The 19,431-nt window shown below is 37.9% G+C and overlaps 4 protein-coding genes across 6 annotated transcripts; 2 read left to right on the top strand and 2 right to left on the bottom strand.

The window, feature by feature from the left end:
• Positions 1–254: 254 nt before the first annotated feature.
• LOC100877200 (uncharacterized) lies at positions 255–8,208 on the top strand. Of its 3 annotated transcripts, none has more exons than XM_012281457.2 (4): positions 255–390; positions 1,891–4,448; positions 6,776–7,157; positions 7,467–8,208. In XM_012281457.2, exons 2-4 carry the CDS (start codon positions 2,620–2,622, stop codon positions 7,602–7,604), a joined length of 2,349 nt encoding a protein of 782 aa, XP_012136847.2. In that variant the 5' UTR covers positions 255–390; positions 1,891–2,619; the 3' UTR covers positions 7,605–8,208. The 3 variants fall into 3 exon arrangements, with proteins under 3 accessions (XP_012136847.2, XP_003701670.2, XP_076387324.1); XM_003701622.3 differs by having other exon boundaries at positions 261–399; XM_076531209.1 differs by lacking the exon at positions 255–390 and adding an exon at positions 550–854.
• LOC100881784 (coiled-coil domain-containing protein 124) lies at positions 7,651–9,933 on the bottom strand. The gene is made up of 4 exons (XM_003701662.3): positions 9,781–9,933; positions 9,073–9,237; positions 8,698–8,969; positions 7,651–8,505 (listed from the first exon to the last, which is right to left on the bottom strand). Exons 2-4 carry the CDS (start codon positions 9,229–9,231, stop codon positions 8,307–8,309), a joined length of 630 nt encoding a protein of 209 aa, XP_003701710.1. The 5' UTR covers positions 9,232–9,237; positions 9,781–9,933; the 3' UTR covers positions 7,651–8,306.
• LOC100877314 (UPF0235 protein C15orf40 homolog) lies at positions 9,495–11,145 on the top strand. Its single transcript, XM_003701623.3, has 4 exons — positions 9,495–9,750; positions 10,118–10,208; positions 10,269–10,396; positions 10,475–11,145. Exons 1-4 carry the CDS (start codon positions 9,625–9,627, stop codon positions 10,562–10,564), a joined length of 435 nt encoding a protein of 144 aa, XP_003701671.1. The 5' UTR covers positions 9,495–9,624; the 3' UTR covers positions 10,565–11,145.
• On the bottom strand, positions 10,568–18,671 carry Vdup1 (arrestin family protein Vdup1). Its single transcript, XM_003701663.3, has 6 exons — positions 18,126–18,671; positions 16,778–16,902; positions 15,790–16,007; positions 12,622–12,768; positions 11,749–11,970; positions 10,568–11,326 (listed from the first exon to the last, which is right to left on the bottom strand). The coding sequence occupies exons 1-6, from the start codon at positions 18,236–18,238 to the stop codon at positions 11,135–11,137; spliced, it is 1,017 nt and encodes a 338-aa protein (XP_003701711.1). The 5' UTR covers positions 18,239–18,671; the 3' UTR covers positions 10,568–11,134.
• Between the last annotated feature and the right edge of the window lie 760 nt (positions 18,672–19,431).

Genomic DNA, 19,431 nt, shown 5'->3' with positions numbered 1-19,431 from the left:
TTTCCTCGTGGATAATTGGCTCGACAGGTAAAAAAAAGAAACGACCCAGTGAACATGAATTTTCAACGTGTGCCCCCGTTGGGTGGCTCTCGTGTCTCGTGAAAGTGGTCCCCCAAGTTCCTGTGCCCGATTTTTTCGCCAGCAAGAACGGTCCGCCTCCTCTGAGAGGAAGTGTCAATTGACGGTTTAACGCGCGTTGTTAACAGATCGAACTTGGTGTTAAAAACGTTCCTTTTTTCGAGTGAATAGTCGAAGTGAGAATCACTGGCGAGCAACAAGTGGTCTTCCAGCGAGCGAGGGATGGGTAAAGCTCGCAGTCAGCTTTGAACCACGCTCCACCGACGTGTGTGCTCGCGCCGTGTGCGGAAAAAAAGGCAATCGACAGTCAAGGTACGAAGGGTAAGTGCAATAACGGCTGTTTGTCGCGAGCCAAGGGTTAAATGAATATTGCACGTCATTTAAGAGCTGCGCAAACAAAGGTTTGCTCATGTACCGTTTCTCCCCCTTGTGAGAGTTTCTGCGTAACGAGAGTGTCATTGTTGAGCCTCTGTCCGTAAAACAGGAAACCGCTCGTAATGCGGAACAGTCAGCAATTATAATAACGTCTATCGTGCCAACGAAGACGAGATAACAGTACACTGTTATTATCTCGTGGTACAATATGTTATTATTAAGATTATTTTTTTTTCGCTTTGGACGTTTTGAATCTGCGCGCGCACTCACTTCGGTAAAGTTCGTCTCGCAACCGATGTTCATAGTTCGATGAGAATGTAACGCCTGGCATGCTACGAGACAATTTATTCGAATAACCTGCATAATGGACAAGGAACGTATACGTAATTATATCGAGGATGGTAGGTATAAAATATCGAAGTATACTCTTACTCCGAGTATGGGGATAATTGGGGAGCAAGCTTATCGAACTTTCTATCGTACTTATTTACATATATTCGCAAAAATGAAACAAATGGAGTGTCTGATATTTAATTGCGACACCGTCGTAAGTGTATAAACCTGATCGGAATATGCCAGGTAAACGGCTACTGCGCGCATTTAAACTGAATCACGCGGGAAACGTGAAAAACAAATCTTGATAACCTGTTTGACAACAATGGTTATTGAAAAATGAACAGAGGAATATTTCTGTATGACAGAATTTGAAAAATGGGAACCAGTTATAGTGTTTAATGCGCATATCAGAATTTGCTTTTCGTTTTCTGCAATATATTTTTTCGTGCATTATATTCCTATATTGTAATGCGTAGGTTTACAAGGCTACATTACACAGAAATGTAGGACTTTAAAATTTTTTAATCTGGGGATGTCGGGATTTGAATTTTCAGATTTTGGAATTCTAAACTTTTTTAGTAGTTTACAGCTTTCGAGACTTTACGACTATTTTGAGATTTATTCCTGCAGGATATATGTTACTTCCCGTTTGCCTCAGGGTCGTGTTCGTCATCGGCGCATCTGTTATGCGAAATAGCATAACAATTGGCTCATCGTTTTGCGAATCGATGCAATTGTAGTGTTCGCGAGCAGAAACGGAATTATCAATGATTGAATAACTAATGGAAAACAGTGTTACAGGAGCGTGTAACCGAGATCATGAGTCTCATTATTTAAGTCTTATGTATCATTAACTAATTGCAATTGTTAAAGCGTGAAATAGCATGGCAAGATTTATGCGAGCACATTTAATTGTTTCTTAGAATATGATTAATTATTTCTCGAGATTGAAGACACACGGAAGTGGATTATATAAAAGTCGTTCGGCTTGCGAGAAGTGTTCGGTTATAATATTTGAAACGCTGTCGGTTTCGAGCGTATCGCACAAAATATCATTGGAAAGAAGATGCATTCACCATTAATCGAATTTCTTCTCCGCAGGTCGAAGCATCAAAGGTAGCAATTAGACGTTCTGACGTTGGAACGAGCATTGGTAACCCAGCGAACCGTGAACCCACCACCGGCAAACACGAGGAGCCACGAGAAATGTTACTTTCGTTTTTCGCGGGGAAATCGTGTCTGTCCGAGCAAGGATTGCAGGAATTACAGGAAAAGTGTTGCAAAACCGAGAATGCAGTCCGGTGGAACGAACGAGCTAACGCGAAAATTTGAACAAAGTCATCGGCAACGATTATTAAACTATGAACAACGATAAAAACGGGCCATTGTCGTTTAACACGGTTCACGCCTCTTTAGACGCTCATAATTAATTGGTTGAACATTGTAGGTCGAGCAAAAAGCTACCGATGTGAAATTTCCTCCGAAAAAGAGGAGAACGGAACGTGCAGCAGTCAATAAACCCAAAGAATCGAGTGTATTTTGGACTCGGATGAGCAAGAACGCGAGTTTAACGGTTACCACAGCTGATAGCGTCATTATTACGATATTCAACGGTGAAAACTTGTCTTTATTTACGAAGAGGAAACATCGTGAGTCAGAAAGTACACTCGCAGGCAGTTTATAGCCAGCCGTCTAGTTGGTTCACGACTGTGCAGCTCCACAACGAACGGAACCTACCGCATATCTTCTTATCGGCAATAAATATCATTGTTCGGCGAGAAAATTCGAGAATATCGTCGTCATCTTTATGATTGACAAGTCATCGGAAACATGGAGGCAGAAGAGGCTGTACCGGCGACACCCTGGTACACCAAGTTCTTCGAATACTGGAGAAACAGGAACCGAGTGGGTCCAGGCAAGGTAGAGCTTCCCGACTGCGACTTCTTCATCGTGGGCCCACGAAGAACCTTGAGGATCTTGAAGCCCACCCTGAAGAGCGGTTGGTACTACGAGAACACCAGTGACCGGCCTGAATCCATCGTAGACAATTTCTTCACTCGGTGGTCGAGACGACCTCATTCTTCGGGAAACTGTAGATGCTCTTTCCGGCAGTCGAGGCGATTGAGCACCGCGGAAGAGCAAATCATCTCCGCGGAACTAAACAGAATCAGAACGAGCCTGTGCGAAGCTGAGAAGAGCGAGCATGGTATAGAAGAACTCGAGCAAAGAGTCTCGGTGAATTTGCAGAAACTGCAGGTTCCTGAAAACGAGCCAGCTAAGACGGAGGAGAAGGATGCTTCAGTAACGAACGACAATGATGGCGTTGATAAGAAAGATCAGCAAGCGAGCGAGCAGAAGATCAAGAACAAAATCGTGAAGGATCTGGAGAAGTACATCAACGTGCTGCTCGAAGAGATCTTGGACGACACGGTGAGGTACATAGCCGGCGCGGAGGACACTCTTATCAAAGATCCAAGGGTTGGTAATAAGGAAAACGGCTCGGGACGATCGAGCACGGATAAAGAAACGTCGAATGAAAGGAAATCAGAGGACGATGAACCGTTCAAAGACATCAGTTTCTCTTTCCAGCCTGAGAAGCAGGAGACGGAGTCGAAGGACAACGAAGGCTACGTGAATCGTGGCTTCATAGGTTCTGCCAACGATCCAGATTCGTTGGATTTTTATTTGAGGCCGGAAGTCACCTTAGAACAATTGGACTGCGTCGATTCGGGGATCAACAGCGTGGAGACGATCGAGTTCCAGCCGGACCAGGAGCCTAGCCTGGAGCAATCGTTGCTGAGGATCATCGACGAGAAACTGGGCAGAACGCCACTGTTGCTGAGAAACAGTTGGGAGGATCTGAGCGGCACAGGTGGCCAGGAGAACGATCCTCGAGGTCAGCCGACAAAGAGAGCGGACGGGACGATGATTCCGAGAAGCGGCGAGCAGCTGACCAACGAGGGATCGGAGGTCACCGGGAAGAATGATGCGGAAAGGAGCAAGCCGCAGGATTCGAGCGTTCGAGCAGTCCAACAAGGAATCGATATCTCGACGGATAATCTCGAGAGCGCGGACCAGCAGCCCGCGAAGCAGCTAGAGGAAACTGTTAACGAGGCCAGTTTCGAGAAGCTGCGCTTGGAATTCAAGGACAACGAGTCGTCCTTCAGGCCTAAGAAGAGCAACGCGATGGCCAAGTTGAAGGAAAAGCTCTGTGTGAACCCTGTCGAGTCCGACGAGTCCTTGGAGAAGTCCAGCTGGAACGAGAAAATGGGAAGATTCGAGCTGAGAACGGAGGCTGCGCCCATCGAATTGGAGGATTACAGGAAAACGTGGCCAAATATCGAGGATATGGACCCTTCTATGGGAGACGAACAGACTCCTTTAGATTTGGTGACGTTTAGAAGAAACAGAAAACCCATGATCGTCTTCCTGCACGGTTTTGGGTCGTCCGCGGATATCTTTGAACATCAGCTTCAGTACTTTTCCGCTCTGGGCTATCCTTGCATCGCTCCTGAAATGCTGGGACACGGGATGAGCTCAGCACCTAGTCGATCCAGAGATTATCATTTTAATAAGCTTCTGAAGGATTTGGATACCATCCTGTGCCACTACGCGTTCAGACCCGGTCAGAAGTGTGTTCTGGTTGCACATAATTATGGGTAAGTCTGCCTGTTACGAGTATTCATTTCATTTATGGCTTCTTTACAGGTTTTCTGCTACTTTAACTTGTTTAACAAAACATTTCAGAACAAATATTAGAATGAATCAGTCCAAATGAACATAACGGGTATTTTATACCACTGGATATGTAGAGCAGAATTTCATTAAAACCCCAGTTCAACTTACTTTAAGCTCTTGTTGAAAATATACAACTATAAATAATCCATACTTATTACTGTACTAATTATACTTTTAAACGTGTGTGCTGACAACTAGTCTGCTAAATAGAATAGTAGATCTCATATGAAGCACTCGTATGTTAATTTCGACCTACCACATTGTGCCATAAATATGTGGGCATCAAAATTCGATGCTTAATCCGCTTTAATTAAAATATAATCGATAATCCGTAAACGGTAACATCCAGCTACCAACATACCGTCCCCGAGTATACCTCGGTCTACGTTTATCACCGTCATAGAATTATTTGACCGTGACTAGTAGAAACTTGACTGTAATCGCGTAACTTATCTTTGACCATTTAAAAGCATCTGTTGGTATCGTAATTGCACGGTACACGCGAGACTGTGTGTCTTATCGGATCTCTCTTCTTGAAGATTACAAATTCCTTGACGTTCAAATCGTTGCATTACCTGCACGCGTTTAACCGACAAAACGGCTAATGGTTGAAGTTGAAAGCGCATTTAATTCACGTTCCTCGAGTTCCTCAGATTTACCTGGCTGATCGATTCATTTTTACAAATGCCTGCGGAATGGACGTTTTAACGTTTCTTTTTAGTGCTTCATTTAATCGCGTTCAATTTATTTCCCGCGCCGAAACTACGATTCATCCGGCATTATAACGTGGCACAGTGTTATTAGAGTGTAACTTACACGGGTGAATTACGTTGCGGTTTCTTAGGTGAGAGATTCAATAATTAGAATGTTGCACGTGCTTGTTAATTTGTAATTTTGTATCAGGTCGTTCCACATGTAACGCGAATTTCCTGAGAGATAAGTTCAACAAATGATACTCGTTATGACTGTTATTTGTCTATTTCATACGTATTATAAATGGCAAATTAAATACCGCGATTAATATAGAAAATGGAACTTTAACACAACGGAGAGGTATTCAAGATAAATTATAACATTAGTCTACAGATAAAGATATTAATGGATAGGCAAATCAGCTTTAAAAAGGAAACTGCAATCTTAGAAATGAATACAACAGTTTTTGTTCAGAAATTGAATTAGCTGAATTTGATTTGCACTCTATATGTAGAAAAAATTGCATTAATTATAGTATAGTTAGAAAAAAAAGATGTAAACATTTAAATTGCTTGTATAAGACGATAATAATTTTTTAAGATCTGTCACGCGAGTCTCGTGATCTTTTTTTATTGGTAGTATAAATTACTAATGAATACGGTCAGTTGGCCGACAATCACGACCTACACGACGCGATGCCGTAATAACGAGGCGGGCGCTATTAATTCATCGCGCGACATTGCAACACGACATGTAGGCCGTTGGCTATGTCCACGAACCACGTACGGTTCAATAGCCGTTCAACTGCGAAAAAAATCCACACCTATGTCCTACACAAGATTGCGGCAACGAGTTAAGAACGCGTTCTCTAAGCCTAGTATGAATCGCGGAGAAAGGACATTATCGGTCCAATAAATAACGTCTCTGGATTTCGATCCTTTTTTCGTGAAAATATCCTGCAAAGATTTCATTGTTCGCTTATGATAAGAATTTAGTTTCCTTTTGGAAAATCTAAGGAAAGACGAGATTGTTGGAAGAGAGACAAAGAAAACCTAAGATTTCGAGAAGCTTATGATTTATGAGCAATTTAGAATCTAGACAAAACTGAGGTAGAATCTAGAATGAGATCCTATGGAAACTTATGATTGGAGATCTGGAGAGAACTAATTGAGAATGTAGGACCTAGAAAAAGCGTAAAACCTACAGGAGACCTAAGGAGAACTTAGAAGCTATGGAGATCCTAAGAGAGTCTAGGACTTACACCTCAAGATCCTAAAGGTGCTGGACCTAGAAAAAGCTAAAAGAATCTATGATCTAAAGAGAGCTTAATTTTCTCTACATTTCATCGTACCTAAAAGAAATCTAACGACTTTCAAATAGAAATCTTCATAGCAAAACTTTGAATTATGCAAACAAGAAAGAAATACCTCACCACAATATATCATAGTTTAACATAGAAATAAAGTTCTGTGAAATGAAATGGACTGGAAAGGAATGTAAAGAACCAACGAGTGTAGTGATAAAGTGTCAATTGCGTAATTTTCGTTAATTACAGATGCAGTTTCGCAGCCGCGTTGGCTTGTAAATACGACACCAGCATCCATCAGCTAGTCCTGATATCCGGAGGTGGCCCGACACCTTTAGCAGCACCTAGCACCGAAAGCGCTGGTCATTGTTGCTTGAGAGCAATTCTGGCGCCCTTTTTAATGTGCGGCCTTCACAGAGATATATTATATTCGGCGAGAGGACGTCAACACCCATATTGTGGACCCGAGCCACCAGAACAATGGCCATCGCACATGAAACACGTTTTGGACGGCATGGTCTGGCCGGAAGGGGATTATGTTTTCCATAGAAGGATATGCACGCCGACTCTTCTCATACATGGCCTAAGGGACAACAAGGTGTCGCTCGTGCAGGAATGCCAAATGGAGAGGGTACGGTTTTTCGACAATTCTTTTATGGTGTTCAGTTGTATACCAAACAGTTGTAAAACGGGAACAGTCTAATTTCGTTTCATGACAGAGAAGTATTGCAAAATAGCATTTTTGCTACGTCAATTTATATCTCAAAATTTGACAAAAATTTTGTCGGTTACAAGTGATGTATCAACTTATTTTGAAATATAAAAGTAGTCTAAAACAATTCATATTTCTAAAGAATTAAAATATTTAAATAATATTTGATAATTCAAAAATAATTCTAATTTTATTGCTAACATTAATTGTGATTATTTCATGTTTTAGACTATGTTGAAAGCTTTCCTCGAAGCTATACCAACTGCCGGCCATACACCGATGACTGATTGCCCGGAGCAAGTGAATCACATGATACACTGTTTCATAGATTTATGGAAGAACAAGAAGGTGGTTACGGTGAAATGACTGGGTATATATGTTCACTAGGAAAAAATACGTTTTGCGGACCATGTATGTTATTACTTGATAAGATTATATTTTAAATCAAGTTCTTTGTACGGGTATTTTACTCATTGTACATGACAAACGAAATCACAGTGCCTTGTGCTTGATTTGCCGCGGCGAATTGAATGCATCGAGACAAAGATTAGGATGGATTGTATATAAATCTAAGAGTCTAACGGGTGAAAATTCATTTGTATAGAATAATATTTTTATACAATTGTAATTAAGTAACCGATCTGTTTTTTTGAACTATTTTATCTTTTATACGAATTTTTATATAGCGAAGACAAATGAATATAGGATACTGAAATTTTGTAAAATTCTACAAGTCTGTATAGTAACTGTGCCAAAACGTGTACACGATTGTTGAAGCGATTCCGTTCGAATTTACGCAGCCTTTAATCAACGATCATCTTATTCTTTTTGTAAATGAAAGTGTAAAATACAATGTAGAGGCTATGTAGTAGCGTATAAGTTATACCAAAGATGATTTTATGCAAATGTTATTTTATGTGTTCTACCCGGAGTATAACTTATTCGTTTACAATAAAATTGTGTACAGATACTTGATTTGTTCGTGATTATATTTATTATGAGTCTTCTCATTTCACGTGTTCCTTGGAGCCATCTAATCAGTCGTATACGTGTTTCTTGTGTTTTGTATCAACGATTCAGGAGTAATTTTTGATTCAGAGGATTCTCGGGCGACTTCATCCATTCTTTCTTTAATATCTGCTTCAATTGACTTAACCTTAAAGTAGGATTTTGCTCCTTAATTATAGGCATCATTCTCTCTTCAAAACTTGCAAACGCAGCCTTCACACGCTTTTCAGGATGACGATCGATTTCTGGATCCTTTGTACTAAAATGGATAATTTTACATTTATTTAAGATGCACATTTAAATCTTATGCGAGCAACTTCATATACATTTCTACATTTTTTTTAATCGTGTTCTTGTTAAACTAATGCCATATTAAGATTTTAAAGAGTACCATTTCTAAGTTGCCCACATAAGTGTTAAAGAATGAGTATGCATTTGTAGTTATTGTTACCTTAAAACAGATAAAGCTTCATCTATACCATGTGCTGTTTCACCTTCAATAGTTAACCTATTCAAATTTTCTTCAATTGGTTTCTCTTCTTCTTTCTTCTTCGTCGTTGCTGCCTGATTTCGTTTCTCCGTTACCGCTACAATTTCTGCTCTAGTTATTTTTGCAGCAGGTTGTTTTCCACCTACTTTTATAGTTGCCATTTCCTTTTCAAGCAAAGCTTTCACTTCTGCTTTCTTCTCTAGCTGCTGTTGTCGCTTCTTTTCAAGCTCCTCCTGAAAGTTCAGTCCAATTGAGATAAATATTAAAATAAATCATTTACTTAAATTAGAAGGTATTCAGTTATTTAAACTAAAAAATGTTCATTTATTTAAATACCTGTCGCTGTTTCTTTTTTAACAGCTGCTTGTCGTCATCCTTCCAAGCTTTCTCTTCAGCTTCCAGAGCTTTTTTTGTATTTTCAGCTTCTTTTGCCGCTGCCTTCCTTGCCCTAGCAGCGACAGCTTTGCTGTTTTCACCGACGAACTTCTTGGGCATTTTGATCTATATTTTATTAAAAATAAATTCGTTTTATTAATACAGAAAGTATTACAAATTACAAGAATTATATTAGACATGTTAATGTTTAAAAAAATTAGCAATGAAAAAGTCTAAAGCTTTTACAAAGTTTTATCAAAATTGAAGAGTTGAACGTAGTTAAAATAAATCAATTTTTGCAGTTTTACATTGTTAAATTTTTGCATGTCCAAAAGTTTAAAAATTCGGATATTTCGCGCGCATACAAATTCCCCTAGGTTGGCAGCACTGCCACACGTGCGCAGATGCATCGGTCAGAGGAACAGTTGTTGAGGTTAAAAGTATCAACCGAATCATCATAAAGCAAAGCCGCTAATTCTAAAATATGGTGCAAGTGATCGAGAGAAATTCTAAATGACGTGGTACTTTGGTAATACATGCCTACGCAGAAAACTTTTGCGATACTTTGCAAATACTCGAGAAATGTCGAAGCAGGGTTCAAAGAAAGCTGGAAAGACTAAAAAAGTAGCGGTCACTGAGGTTAGTTAGCGAGATAAATTAACGGCTTACCAATCCCAATTGCGAGGATGATAAATTGATGAGTGATCGTGATTTGATCACCTATTAAGAAAATAACATGACATTTTCTATGTTACACCTTCTAGTTATATTTCACGCTGCTAGGCGTCGCTTGCGAATACAGGAACGGCAACGTTATATTTGCAATTTACTAGATACTGTTTTTAAAATAGAATCCCTCCTTATCAAGTGTTGCGCACTTTTTGAATCTAAAATTGAAATATTATTTTTGCATCTGTATTTATACATTCGACATAGCATTTCAAATATATTTATTAAATTTGTTTTGTATATTCCGATTGCGATTTTAACAACTTAATTTTAATAGGAACCGAAGGGACCCATCGGTACGGATAAAAGTGGAAATGTTACTATAAAAATTCAAGCAAAACCTGGAGCGAAGCATAACAATATAACCGGTAAAATTTTTTTGTAAATAATTTGTGATAAATTAAACTTCCAGTAAACATTTCTTTTAGATATTTCCGAGGATGCTGTAGGGGTTGCAATTTCGGCACCTCCTGTCGAAGGCGAAGCAAACACGGAACTCGTGAAATATTTAGCTTCCGTTTTGGGAATGAGAAAATCCGACGTGTCTTTAGACCGAGTTAGTTCAATACCTGTTGATTGAATTTCAATTTTCTTTCTCCCTATTAATTTTTATACGAGTTATTATTTTTTATAGGGCTCTAAAAGTCGGCAGAAGGTTATTCTAGTGTCTGGGACCACCGTGGAGAAAGTTTTGGAGAAATTGAAAGGAGAGATGGGGACTTGAAAATAATTGTAAACTTTCTGTATTATACTCTCTTTTCACGAGTCATATTTATCGTACATAAATATGGCAGTTTCGTCGATGTGAACACGTAATTTTATACATCTTGTAAAAATATTTTGTTAATAATAACATTAATTTCGGCAGTTAAATAAGTACCTAAAAGCTTCGCTAATAATTTGGATTTTTATTCGACACGTAAATCGAATGTTCACTAATCTATACTTAAGAATATGCAGAGAATATTTTTTACAATACGTTTAATTCGCAACGCGACATTTACAAAGTATTAACATAGTCCCTAAATCTACATTGGTTTTTTAATACCTAGATTTGTATATTCCCTACCTAGTTTCTAAATTTAGTAAAAAGTACGAAAATACATGGAATGTGAATATAATAAGTACTTTTAGTCCTCGTTTGTATTTTAGTTCAGTTAAATTCAGTTTGATCAAAAAATAAACATTGTTATAAGCGTATTAACTCTGTCGAAGGGTCGTAGGTTCTTCATTGTTTTATATCATTCTGTCAACAGTTTTGTATCAAGGCCATCGGAGAAAGTTAATTAAACGTTCACTCTTGTATTTCGAAAGCTTTATCGTCCAACCACGGCCGAAATATCGGCAGGGTCGACGGGTAATGTGCTCCCCTTTTCGACGGTGCAGTTCCCGCTGGAGCACCTTCCTGTCTCAAAGGATACGTCGCCAGAACAATTGGTATTTGTAGCTTGATCTCTTTATCCAAGCTCTTCGGACTTATCACGAACTGTAACATAAAAGATAACACTTATAGTCATATCGCTGTAATATTTCTATGATCGCATTTATTCTAGTTATTCAAAATTTAGATTATCGATAAACATAACTGTAAGCAGTTCCGTGATGCTCTCAGTAACAATTGTGTTATATTACATGCGACAAAACATCTACAACACCTCTGTAGTTAACTTTTGTTATATTAGAAAACTAATATAAATTATTAGTTTTAATTATCATTTTACTACAAGAAGAATTCGAAAGTCTACAAAGAAATGTTACGATTCGCAGCTAAGAAGTCACATCGTTTTTTTCAGACACTCCGTTTATTTTGTGTAAAAAGGTTGAAGCAAGAAGCAGAAAGAAAGTGCGACTAATTAGTCATGCTACATGCAATTGTAATCACGATAATTTAAACGTTATTGTACTTACGTAGACGTGATAAAGAACGTTGATGAGATTGCAGCCACGAAGATTAGTGGGTGGTAAGGGCGGAACGTACATTTGTTCGTTCAGCCACTCTTCCCCTTCACCAGGACGGATCTTCCCTCGGGAAACACTTGCCAACTCTCTTGTCTCGCTTGCGAGTACTTTACCTCGACACCGGTACTGGATCGTTTCAGTCAAGGATGCTTTAGTCGACTTCATCGTTACCTGTTGAAGTTATCAATTATGCGAGATACAACTTGACAAGTGTTATCGAATATTCTCTTCAAATTTATGTGCCAATCAAGATGGATAACTGGTTATAAATCGTTCTTCGGATTAAATCTGAAGAAACTTCAAGTTCTGCGATGGTTTCCATTATTTTTCGTAAAATTATACTTTGCATGCCAGTATGATAAAAAATATACATTATAAAAAAATGACTTTCCAAAGGAAAATGGTGCAAAATAAAATTGTTACATCTTATTTTTTGAATATCTATCTTCATACATTTTGCATTATGAAATTGTTTCCAACAAATATCTTAAATTTTTGTTACACTGAAAGTTTATCGTATATCAGAAACTTTTTATAAAACATGGAGGTAACTATAAAATGTCTTATAATTTTTCTCTTCTCATAAAAAGATAATAATTTTTAAATAGCCTTTGTATTCAGTTTCTTTTTAGGTAGAATTGCGAAGGTATTGGAAGGTTCTTTAGTGCATCTATCGACACCTTATCGACTTGCTTCACATACAATTCAAGCAGAAAGAACATTCACCTGTTAAAAGATATACGATAGTATCATATTATGCTGACCCTATTTCCACGCTAGAAATTCTTTTGGTTAACCATCCAGTCGAAATATGATACGTACTTTGCTTCGATTGCTGACAGTCGCTGAAATGCCAATAGTTTCACCAGGTACGTATCCGCCTCGGTCGAGGCTCACTCTGCAAAATACTGGTCCACCGGAAACGCAAGACACTCCGACCCGTTGTTCAATTTCCTGTCTTGCTGGTTGCTATTGGAAACAGATAAAAAACGTTCATTGGATTTTTCATCTTCTCTGATTTGATGCCTCAAGCTTTATATAATGGAATAATTATTGACAGGAGAACGCGTTGATTCCTGGCGAGCCAGTTGCGGCGACTTTCATTGTATTGGTGCTGAATTACAGTAGACTCTCGTTATATTGTCGCTTTTAACGGGATTTGCGGGCTAGTTGTATGGAGAGTTGTGTAATTAACAAATTCCTATGTCACAAATTCCTATGTCACAAACTTCTATGTCTCAAATTAATATATCCCAAATTCCTAAACTCCCAAATCTCTTATCTTCCAAATTTCTACATTACCAAATCCCTAAACTCTCAAATCCCTACACCCCCAAATCCCTAAACTCCCAAATCTCTTATCTTCCAAATTCCCACATTACCAAATCTCTAAACTCTCATATTCCTACATCCCCCAATCCCTACACCCCCAAATCCTTACACCCCCAAATCCCTAAACTCCCAAATTTCTTATCTTCCAAATTCCCACATTACCAAATCCCTACACCCCCAAATCCTTACACCCCCAAATCCTTGAACTCCCAAATCTCTAACCCCCAAATCCCTTATCTTTCAAATCCCTAAACTCTCATATTCCTACACCCCCAAATCCCTACACCCCCAAATCATTACACCCCCAAATCCTTACACCCCAAATCCCTAAACCCCCAAATCCCTAAACTCCCAAATCTCTAACCCCCAAATCTCTAAACTCCCAAATCCCCAAATTCCCAAATCCAAGAATTGTCAACTGCTACGCCCCCCTTTGCGGCAATATAACAAGTCAACTCTTTATGAAAGAATTTTCTCCAAGATGGACTAGCATAATTTTTCTTCTAAACAAGAAAATAACTGCTTTCCCCGTGGGAATAAGTAGTGGATGTAATTGAGCTTCTCTGTAACATAACAGTTTCTAGGAACAGGTGTCTATTGTCTTTCACTCTTTATTCTTTTCGCATACTTGCGATGTTCGAGTATTCATTTACTTCCACATTCACCGGGAGATCAATGCTATCGGCTATCACTTGAAAACCTGTCGATTACGCAATTCAAGGCGTGTGCAATGAATGTGACTACACAATTGAATCAACAATGCGGTCGCTCGCGTTCGAAACTGAATGTCACATGCCTACGTAATAATTATCTTATATTACATATTGTTTGCTGTTGTGCGTTTCTCTGGTCAGGTAAACGGCAGTACCATCGATGTAGCGTCAAACAATTTTCGCAACAAATTGTTCTGTTTTGCAGAAATTGTGTCGCGCAATGTCAGAAACCTTGAACTCGATAAAACAAGATGGAGGAGTGGAGAACAGACACTGACAGTCTTTGCATTATTCTGCAAGTATTTTATATGAAATAATGCACTGTACTGTTGTTATATCTTGTAATACACTCTTCGTTATTATTTAAATTACCGTAAATATTCCTTGTCTTCCTTTTTTTATTTAATCACAGTGTTTTATTACTAAACGTGAAGAAGTTGGAATTTCATCAAAGAACTGCTTCAAGACACTGAATGAAGATTACTTTAATTACTAATAAGCCACCTTAAATTATAAAGCCAATACAGTATAGATTGTCATTTTATAAGTTTTAGTTAAAAAATGACTTATTTATGAAACGTTAAGAAGTATTGGTTTGAATAAAAGAACAGTAGAAGTACTACAAGACAAATTTTCATGACAAATGATCGGAAAGAACGTGTACTGAAATTTTGATGCAGGAAACGAAAGAAAGTAACATAATTTCCGTGGACCATGGGTCATGATCGCTTTCTACACAGGTCGTTGACCATTATCCAGAACTTGGTTATAAAACGCTCGAAGAAGCAAGAATCTGTTAATATGCAAGAAAGAATACGTGCGTGTAAAAACGTCACTTTTTTCAGACGTTACAGAACATTGCGATCAAGTAAGTGTAACTAATATCTGTGTTGCTGCGTTAATGTTCGCATAATTTTCAGAACGGTATCTCAAGCCGAACGAATCGAATTTCGAGTCATGTTCATCGATTAATTTCAATCAAACATAGGTTTCTCTCGTTAGAGAGCCATTACGAACGAAACGGTCGTGTCGCGTGCAACGAGATTGCAAATGAAATCGTTTAAGTGTAATCGTAAGCGCAATAAAATCAACCGACCGACACTGTTTCGTGATTTAGGACTCGTCGCGAGAGGATTTGTTTAATTACTCGTGAATTGCACGCCGATCTTCAATGTTAATTATATACTATGTTAATTATACGTAATTCAATGTTAATTATAAGTTTATGTAGTTTTGCTTATATGCAGTTATATGTATGTTTGGTACCTTTGTAAGGTTTAAGAAATGTGGAATGCATTTTTAAAGGTTGATGAATGAGATTTAGCAATGGTGGATGGGGACCAAAGTAGACTCTACCCTAGGCACCTAATCTACTTCTAAAACAATATACATATGTAGGCAAGGATGTTACAAATTTTCAAACTCCAAATTCTCACATTTTTAGATTTCCAATAAACTGCAATTCGAAAATCCTTAATTGGAAATTTATAAAATTTGAAGTCGTCAAACTTCTAAATTTCTAACCTGTTAATACCCTAAATTTTCAAACTTGTAAACGTCCAAAATTTCCACATTGCTAAATTCCTAAAACCACCCCTAAAATTCCGAAATCCCTAAAATTCTGAAACCCCTAAATTCCCATATTTCTGAATACCTAAATTTCTATATTCCTGAATCTCTAAATTCCTAAGATCCTAAATCCCCAAAATTCTTAAACCCCTAAATTCCTATATTTCTAAATGCCTAAATTTCTAAGTTCCTACCTCCCTAATTTCCCAAATACCTAAATACCCAAAATTCTAAATAATTCCCAAACTTCTAAATTCCTATATTTCCCAACTCCCAAATTCCGAATTGCCAAACTTCCACATTTCCAACTACTCCTAAAATTTTCAAACTCCGCGCAATAATATCAAACATTCAGTGTAATAATATTTAACCTCACCGCTAAAATTGGTTGTTCCAAATTCAGATCGATGGGGTTCATCACGATGAAGACTTGTTGATTCTTATGAGTCAAGCCACCGGGTTCACGAAGCGCAGCCTTGCAATAATACTGTACCCAGCCATGTTTACCCAAGAAAGTAGACGGCAGACCCAAAGGCAAGCCTAATTTGAATGGAAAGCTATGGATTCCCGGTGATAGCAGCGATGGTCCCTCTCCTGAACGATGGTGTCATCGCACGTGCAACACAGAACCAAGAAGAATGGTTTTTGCATTATTATGCGAAGCATGGTGGTGGCAGGTGCGGCATGGGGCACAGAAGTTTTGTACACAACCGTTGGATCGAAATGTTTGTATTTTTTAATAGTTATTTACGACTGTTTTCTTAGAAACGAGCTCGTATGAAAATTTATATTTTTGCTCCCAATTTCTAGCGTTTTCGTATTCTGAACTTGTCAGTAATCTTCATGCTCTATCAATTGGATTATAGAAAGTGACATTAGAAATTTTAGTTTCTATTGGTTTTACATGCTCTTGTTATATTGCTGTCTTTAGAAAAGAAATTAGAAATTTGAGGAAACTATAAGTGGGATACTTGAAAACTAGATTTCGAAATTTCGAAATTTAACTTTGAAATTGGGTGAATTTTTTGAAATTTTATAACACAGAAACTTGAACATTTATCTTCGAAAATCTTTCGGTGCAACACTTTCTTGGCAATATAATCAGAGTTACATTATTCTGATACATCAAATACTCTTAATCTAATATAACTGTAAAAACAAACGAGCTCAGGTAAACTGAAGCATCAATGATTAAGGGTAATGCATCACTTCCAGTTGCGATTATTTATGCGAATTCTTGTGGACTTGATTTAACTATTAAAATGCAGGCTTATCGTGCAAGGTTCATTATACGAAAGTACATTGTGCCCATTTCGCCTTAACGGCTACATTAAATGTACCGTAATGCAATTTCTTTTCATTACCTGGCTCGCCCAGTAATCTCATACGAAAATCAATGTAGTTTTCTTTGTCGTAAACCCTCTCGGCCCGTTGGCTGCGTACACGGACCACTCCTTCGCCGATTACGTGAAAATGCAACCCTGAAACACTGGAACACATCAAACGTATCATTAAACAGAGATTAATTAAATAATTCCATTCTTATCTTTCTTTTATAAATATCATAAACAGTGGGAAATTTTGTTCGTGCGTTTCCAACCTTTTCAAGAATGAACTTCTACTACATTTTTATTTTTTAAATAAATATATTAAAAATGTCATACATAGGATAAATGTATTTTATGTATTTAATTAACGTACACACTATAACTAATATATTTTATTTTAAATTGGTAATGATTAAATTTAATATAAAAAAAAGATTCTGATATATGACCTTGGGTTATAGAATTTATTAAAGAATTAACATATATGTGTCAGTATCCTTGAAAAGATTAATTGGTTTCTTGATGCGATAAGTTCTTTGAGAAAAGAAAACTCGATTACTGTTCACAATTAGTTCCATAGATGGTTACCTAGAGGCATTTAATTCAAGTATCATTTATAAAAACTAGTGCGAAATAATTTGTTTTTCAACATTTAAAAATCGAGTTCACTTTCCACTGAGAAAGTAATTCTATATCATTAACACGATTCGAAATTGTTACACTAAATTAACACTTTCATTAGCATTAATTAATTATATGATTCTAACAGAGTGAAACCTTATTACGAATAATATGTGCCGAGTATAAAAGAACATTTGTTATCAGGATCATTCGCGTTAATTATTTTCTCAGTTAATTATTGTTATGACTATCACTACTAATTACTGAGTTATCTATTCATGGTACTCGATTATAATCATGATAAAATATTTATTACAGCTATAATCGATATTATAATACGATATTCATTATAACTAGAATAATTCATATACATAATTATAATAAACATAAATACATAAATACATAATGTTATGTATTGTAATAAATATTATAATATTGTATAATTCATTATTGTTATCGATGACAATTAATAATATGTATAATGAACGATACAATTATCCACATTTATGTCGTGAAAGTCTTCAACGGCCACAGAAGATGTTACGCGAATTTGACGTAATCACTCCCCCACATTTTCCGCCCGTTAATGTACAAAACCAAAAAGAATTCGAATTTCAGTCATCAAGCCGTCTGAAGGTTAATATTCAACACCTCACCGTGATGACGTCCCTTCGCTAATAACTATTCACAAATACCACTCTGAAAATAGCATCACCGATTCCATCACTTACGGATAAACCTTGAATATCACCCAATTACTTACTAGGCCTCGTCATCCAGCTCGATGAGTACTCTTCCCGACAAAAAGTGTCCCGGGAAATACAGGAGGTTGGTGTTGTCGAAGAGTATCAGGAACTTGCTCAGTTTTCGCGTCATGTTTTCGGCTGTTCAGGATCAGGATTAGGTGGAACGTTTAGCTAAGGTCGGAACTGTTTCACGATGATTGACGAGCAAAATTTGTGCATGCATGTCAGTGAGAATCACTGGCACAGCACTGCTATAACCTTGCACACGATACGTTTCTCTGTTTGGAACTGGTCTGGCGGGGAATCTCACAGCGCCAGGTAGGCTCTCCTCGATCCGACGATCGCGTCGTTCCTCGCTTTCATTTTCCACGCACGCACGATGATAATTTCGAGCCAACCGGTCAAGAATAAAACGAACCGGGTATCGACGGATCGACGGTAAAACGTCGATAACAATGCTCCTACGTCAAAAGTATCAGCCGCTGGCTCAAGGAGCCCGTCTCTTCCTGCCCATTCTTGGAGCTGTGTTCACTTTCGCTCCCCTACCTCCTCCTACTGTTGGTTTCCACCTCCAGCACCACGTAAATTACTCACTTTCCTCTGGTCGACCAATGGAGAACCGTTCTCCAGTTTCTCGTACACCGACCACGGATTAGATCGTCTCGGTTTGTCGCGTTCCTGACTAGCCTATACCTGGGGTCGATGGATAAAGTCGATAAGGTTCGTCTGGCATGGGGCACCGTGAATCCTACGGCTGGGGCCACACGAGCATGCATAATCACGTCCGTTTGCGTCGGACGTTCATTTGCAAGTGTGTACATACATGTAGAGGAACTTAAGTCTCCCTGGGACCTCTTAGATTGCTCAATTCTAAGACTGTTTTTGGCACTTAGATCTTTTTGCCAAGGTCTTTTTAGAAACCTCGATTCTTCCACCACTTTTGTCAATTATATATTTTCTAGGACCTCCCTCGGATTTTTAGCTCTTCTTAGGATCTCCACAATTTTCAAGATCTCCCTGAGTTTTATGGTTACAGATCTCCCTAAGCTCCTCAAGCTTCAGTGGAACTACTGTGAATTCTTTTAACTTTCTTTAGGACATTTATAAGTTATTTAATTTTCTATAAAATTTCTTAGGATTCTTGAGGACCTCAGACAATTAACAGATGCTTTCAATACTCTGGATTCTTAATAGATATTATCCAAAATTGTTGATAGTACTCTATTAACAATATATGTATAATAGTGATGTATTTAAGAATTTGTATACATAGATCTTGAAATTTGAGAATGTACAAATCGGTATTTTGAAATTTAAAAATTT

The sequence above is a fragment of the Megachile rotundata genome, chromosome 4 (genome assembly GCF_050947335.1).
Source record: "Megachile rotundata isolate GNS110a chromosome 4, iyMegRotu1, whole genome shotgun sequence".
NCBI lineage: Eukaryota > Metazoa > Arthropoda > Insecta > Hymenoptera > Megachilidae > Megachile > Megachile rotundata.
This window is presented reverse-complemented; position numbering and strand designations above follow the sequence as displayed.